Here is a 6,818-nt window from a genome sequence, read left to right as displayed (position 1 = left end):
AGTGCCGAGTTTTCAAGGCTCTACTGTAATGCTATATTAAAACATTTTCAATAAAATGTGTAGCTTCATTATAAATATAAGCAGACTTTAATATTATAATTATATTATTTTATAAATTAATAATAATAATATTATTATTAGTTAAGTCATTAATATTTAATATTACATAGAAATTAGTTTCTGCTAAATTATAACTATTAAATTATTTATTAAAATAGAACGCCATCAAAAGAAATTTATAAATTCTCATGATTCAGTTACTTGTTTGGAATTAATTAAAAATTCAGAATTTACTGGATTAATTGTTGGAACTTACTCTGGAAAACTAATGGTAAGTTATAGGGTTTTTTTTTTTTAATTTGGCTTAAAATTTACATAGTTCTTGCTTTATTAGAACAAGTTTTTAATCTTCTAAAAATAAGTAGAAATACTCAAAAACATTTGAGAGATAAAATGGTCTACATTCATAAAATGTCAGATTCAAATAATAAAGCAAGTTACGAAATAGTTGGATTAATGATTTTGTTATCAATATTTTATATTTGTTGTTTTAAATTTTGAATTCATAAATGTAATAGCAGCAATAATTGTTTGTAAAGTAGAAAATCAAACACTTTTGTTATAAAATGTATGTGAGATTCTGGAGATTGATTTATCATAATAAAATTTATACTCTATTTTATCAATCAATCTAGATATCCCCTTTGTGAATTAGACACAAAAAATCTTTTTCCTTCAAATATAAAACTACTGTTAATATAAATCAAAGGCATATAAATTAAAGTAATTTTTCCCGTCAAAAAAGGTGCTACTTTTGTCACTTTTGTGATGTAAAGAGAAATCAAAATTCCTTTTACAAGAGATTATCACAAATTTTAATAAACATCTGGCTGTTTGACTCATCTGTATGTCCCATCAGATGATACAAATTCCAAATTTTGATTGGAGGGGATTTGTGTATACAAAGAGCAATTTCCCACCATTTGAGGCCATTTTTGCTCCAGTCTTTGACAGTCCTTTGCCAGGCCGATCTTTTACCTGGTCTGATTCAAGCCACTCTTCTTCTACTGCTTCCCAAATCTCCACTAACATCGTCGCTTACCCGAACTGTCATCCGACAAAAGAGCAACAACTATTAATTGAGGTAGTATGTTTATAATGATGTAAACTCTTTCTCTCTCTCTCTCTCACCTTGTAAAGTACTGTATTATTTTTCTGCCTTTTCCAATGATTATTGACACGATTGTGTGCCGGAAATAGCCGTTACCTAATGGTACTTTACAAGGATTCGCGTTAATGTGCCAGGCCTGAACTTTAAGCGTACACCGAATTAAATAATGACAAAGTTAGTCAAAAACAATCCAACATTTAATAAAAATTTGGTACTTACGGGTTAAGAGGACACCGGTTGGAAATAGCGATCAAAGTCGCAATTTTGAACAAAAATATCAAAATAACAATAGACTAGTAAATTTAAATCTAAAAAGAAGAAAATTTACTGATAAGGTTGTAAAAATGAAAAAAAATCAATTAGGATGATAGATATCGCCTATTTACCATATACATTACAAAACAATTTGCATATTCAAGTGGTTTATTATTACAGTTTGTGAAATTTTGTTATATCTTTATAAATTGTAATTTATTGTTTGATTTAACAATTTTATTAAATTTGACAAATAAAAAATTGCATTATTCGGAAAAACGCTATTTCCAACTGGCGTCCTCTTAACCCATAAGTACCAAAAATTCTAGTAATAACTATACACAAAATGTAGTAAAAATCAAATAACAATTTATTCAACGTAAATCAATAAGAATCAACCCGACAAAACTCAAATGAATCTATTTTCTATCTTAACTCTATTCCCCTTTGGAATTTGACAAAAAAGATTCAGAGACTTAACTTATGTACAATAATTCTTATGAATTAAAGGTCCTAATCATCACCTCAATATTAGGAACCTTTTTCCTCCACTCTCAAGACTTTCTCTAATCTTCGATCCACAAATCAAATAACTTCAAAATCGCCTTGGAACTACTTTATCCTATCGGACACCTCTCTCTTGTTTGCTGCTACGAAGCTCACCACACTCGTTGCTAACAGAAGCTCACCTCGGTCATCTTCACTTGAGGTTTGGTCTTTATACTGTGAGGTGACGTCACAATTCTGAGTGAGATCATTCCCCTCATTTACATACTTATTGCTAACAATAAACTTTTCCTGTTTGCCTGGCAGCCTATTTTCTGACAATACTCGCTAACCTTTTACATTATTCTTTTTGACAATTTTCGGGATGTTTTATTCTTTAAGGTTTAGTGAATTTAAGTTGTGCTTGTGGGGTCTTCTCCCCCCCTTTTCTTGGTGCGGGCTTACTTTTTTCCACTCGGGAGCACAAGTGTGCGTTAGTTTTATCTATGGTGCTTTTCTCTTGTCGATGAGTTGGTTTCTCTTCTATTTTTAAGTTTCTAAGGTGAATGGTGAGGAAACCTTCTGAATATTTTTCACTGGTGGAAAAGTTCAAATGTTACTCTAATTCTCAAAACAGAAAAATTCATTGGAAAGGACATCACTGCTGATGCACTATTTATTTCTCTTTCCACTTTTTGCCAGGAATTCTCTCATTGCTTGAAATAAACTTAAAATTAAGATGCTAAAATTGTTTTTATTTAATTTTTTAGTTTATTTTGATATTTATTATTATTATATTATTATTTGATAAATGAAACAGAAATGTAGTAATGTGATGATAAAATCTTGTCCTTTGACAGTCAACATGTTTAAAAAGTGTGCTTTACAGTAAATATTTGACGGATTGTAATGGTAAAGTATTCAACAGGATGCTGAGATTCTGGTTTGTTCATCCAGTTACTGTTTAGAAGACATTACATGAAAAGTTATATTAGATAACCATCCCAAGTTATAATGATGAAATTATAGAGCTGGACTACTGTGCTGGAACGTAACTAATTAATTATACGGATATCATGAAATTAACTGTCCACAAAAAACCTTTATCAGTGTTGTGTTTGTTACAATATCCACTAATGTTTTCAACCTCCATCGAGGTCTTCTTCAGGTGCTGACTAAGCGTTGTCTCCCCCTTGAATGTTAGAACGATGTCGTCCAACTTGTAAATATTGTGCATATCATGTTTTACCCTCCACTTATCCCCATTCGAATTCCTTGAATAAGTATCTCCACACCTGCGCGATCATCTCTTCGTCTTTAAAGTTGATACAGGTGCCCCCAACATTGGCTTTATAGATCTCCCAGGCCTCCAGGTGATGGATGTGATCAATTTAAAATGCCTGTCTGAATAATTTGGTGTTCAAGAAGTTTGCCCGAATTTCAGGGTCGCTAACGTATGCTGTCAAGGCGGTGGTGTGCCTGTTATTTTTAATTAATGTCCGATTGATGCTCGCGTAACCGTTTTTGTGTTGAGTGCATGGTAGAACCGATATAAACTAAGTTTCTTTGGAAGCTATCATTCCTGATAGGAATGGAGTATACCTCTGGGGCTCTGTTGAGATCTATCACATCTTTAGCATGGTACCAGTCCTCCTATACATGATCTTTGTGTGATTATGACTAGCAACTAGCAATCTCCCTGTATAGGTGGTCCAAATGTTGGTTGAACCAGACGACTGCACACCTATCGTTCTTAACAGGCCGCTGTCCAGCGTAGTCAGGAACGATAGGCGTGCAATCATCCAGTTCAACCAACATTTGGATTCCCTATACAAGGAGATTGCTAGCCATAATCACACAAACATCACATACAGGAGGACCGGCACCATTTACGACCTGCTGCGCAAAGCTAAAGACACAATAGATCTCAACAGAGCCCCAGAGGTATACTCCATTCCCATCAGGGACGATAGATTTCAAAGAAACTTAGTTTATATCGGTTCTACCACGCGCTCAACACAAAAATGGTTACGCAAGCATCAATCGGACATTAATTAAAAATAACAGGCACACCACCGCCTTGACAGCATACGTTAGCGACCCTGAAATTCGGGAGAACTTCCTGAACACCAAATTATTCAGACAGGCATTTCAAATTGATCACATCCATCACCTGGAGGCCTGGGAGATCTATAAAGACAGTGTTGGGGGCACCTGTACACTTTAAAGACGGAGAGACGATCGCGCAGGCGTGGAGATACCTATTTGAGGAATTCGAATGGGGACAAGTGGAGGGTAAAACATGATATGTGCAATATTTACAACTCAGACAACATCGTTCTAACGGTCAAAGGGAGACAACGCTTAGTGTCAGCCACCGGGGAGGTCGGGAAGTCCTCTCCTTCAGGCCACAGGTCGGTGACCTACTTTTCTTGTCAGGGATGGTAGTAATGTTTGGTTACTCGTTACGCGAGTGGAGGAGAGTCAGAGGGGTCGACGATAAGGCGTGAGCATAGTCGAGTAACGACACCATTTAAAAATAAACAACGGTTTATTTAATGCACTAACTAAATAAAATTTTACAAAACTCCGCGGATGAGAGAGGGAGTTTACAATAATATTTCATACCTCTGTGATAGTATCGGATGGATACTTCGGCTTTAATTTCTGAAAGGTGGTGCGAGTTGGGGCACAAGGTCTTCTAATTAATGGCGTACAGTAGGTCAACGGGAAGTGAAGGTCCGTCTTGGTCGTTCGATGGTTGACTCTCCCGAGAGGGGAAGGAGGATGGCTTTTATACATTTTGGTGGGAAAATTCATTAGGTGACCAATTGTTTTCGCAGGTGTGGGGTTAAAGTTGGTGTTAGAATGACAACAATATGACGAATTTTGTCGATACTTGTAAACTATTCATGGATTGATCGTGAGAATGTTTATAGTTAAATAGAAAGAGTTATAATTTTCTCATGCACCTCAAATTTCGTTTCTGCAGGTGCAACTTCTAGTTAAAGGAATTTATTAAAAATTTAAAGGATTAAATACTTTTATTACCTTATATAAATCTCGAATTTCACACTTATTAAGCACCTGAAGAAGACCTTGGTGGAGGTTGAAAACGTTAGTGGATATTGTAACAAACACAACACTGATAAAGGTTTTTTGTGGACAGTTATTACTCAACACAGTGTTACAGTTAGAAGATATTTTGTATCATGAAATTTTGATGAAAAGCAAGTAGTTGTATGAATTTTTGTCCTAGGCTTCCTTGTAATGAATTGATTACTTGCCATGGGCTGTCAAGAGCTTTTATGGAGTTCAGTGGATAAAGCAGACCCCTTTTGTTTCTTCATGGCCTCTTTAGCTATTTTTCTTTTGAACAAATGAAAAACATAAAATGTCTCTTTATTAATTAATGAAATGCAGTCTTAAGGATTTTATTTTCTATTTGTAAAAATAAAATTAATTTTATAGGGATAGGAACCACTAAGCCACTAAGTTTTTCCCAGACCCAGGAAAAAATTTCCAGTTTCCCTACCATTTCAATGGCCCCTGTGTATATCTCATAAATTAAATAGTCTGGAAGTAAAGATTGGAAGCAGTTAACATAATTGGCAATGCATCTGTACTATAAGTAGAAGTTGCAAGTTCAAGTCATGCTTCAGATTGATCTTTTCTTCCAGAATAGTCTAAAATAATTAATTACGAAAGTTAGCAACATAATTGCTACCTTTAGTCCATATTTTAGACCAATGACATGTACAGTACCAGTACTTATCCACATGAAATTACAATAAAAACTTTTAGTAACTATATATGTTTATCTATAACTTTCTTCTAATAAAGCAGCNATGCATCCTTTTTTCGATCCTCATGGCTATCCTACTATTATATCCATGTCTTTTGGCCATGCTATTAATGGTGTTGATCTCTGTATCCAGTGCCCGCATTGTCGATGAGTGGGTGTATGCTCTATTCACCAAGTTATTAAAGGCCGCTATTTTATACTGCTACAATTCTTTCTTTCAATTCAAAAACGAGGTATACCAACAGAAAAGAGGTGTACCTATGGGGGCCCGATAGCAGGAGATCTATGTGAACTGGTAATTAGACTCCTTGAACAGAAAATACTGCCAGACCTACTCCACAATATTATTACATACAAAAGATATGTGGATGATATAATCATATTATGGAAATCTAAACCTGACATAACGGCAGTCATAGAGGCATTTAATAATAACACGTATGGATTAACTGTGGGCCTCGAACAGGAGAGCGATAAACAAATTCATTTTCTCGACGTGAACATCATAGTTAAAGGAAAGTCTATCAACACAGAGGTATACAGAAAGCCTCAGGCAGATCAATTGTATATCCCTGCGCATTCATGTGACTCATGGCAGTATAAGATAGCGGCCTTTAATAACTTGGTGAATAGAGCATACACCCACTCATCGACAATGCGGGCACTGGATACAGAGATCAACACCATTAATAGCATGGCCAAAAGACATGGATATAATAGTAGGATAGCCATGAGGATCGAAAAAAGAATGCATTCACGAAGAACACATCTAACAGAACTACAAGGGCAACAAAGTAACACTCAGAAAGACAGAATCCTAATCACTTACAATCCATACTTAGAGAAAATCTACAAAGAGATCGCCAAAAGAAAACAAGCCTCCTTAATATTTAGAAGATGTCCCGCTATATTTAGAATGCTAAATAATGCAAAAGACATTCCGCACCAAAACAAATTAGCAGGTGTATACAGGATCCCTATAAAGGATCATAGGTGTGATAAGGACTTAGTATACGTGGGATCCACAAAAAGATCGTTGGAGATGAGGTTCAAAGAACACAAAGCAGACATCCTACATAAAAGATATACTACAGCATTAGC

At 35.1% G+C, this 6,818-nt stretch overlaps 1 protein-coding gene across 1 annotated transcript in view; it reads left to right on the top strand.

Annotated features, from left to right (window-relative positions):
- The window catches only part of LOC111630890, a 91,970-nt gene that overhangs the window by 30,305 nt on the left and 54,847 nt on the right, over nucleotides 1-6,818 (top strand). Inside the window, exon 8 of the mRNA XM_023375049.1 lies at nucleotides 219-331. Within this exon, the coding sequence (XP_023230817.1) occupies nucleotides 219-331 (113 nt within the window). The remainder of the gene's footprint in view (nucleotides 1-218; nucleotides 332-6,818) is intronic.

The sequence above is a fragment of the Centruroides sculpturatus genome, unplaced genomic scaffold (assembly GCF_000671375.1).
Source record: "Centruroides sculpturatus isolate CEXI.00-Female unplaced genomic scaffold, Cexi_2.0 scaffold347, whole genome shotgun sequence".
Lineage (NCBI taxonomy): Eukaryota > Metazoa > Arthropoda > Arachnida > Scorpiones > Buthidae > Centruroides > Centruroides sculpturatus.
This window is presented reverse-complemented; position numbering and strand designations above follow the sequence as displayed.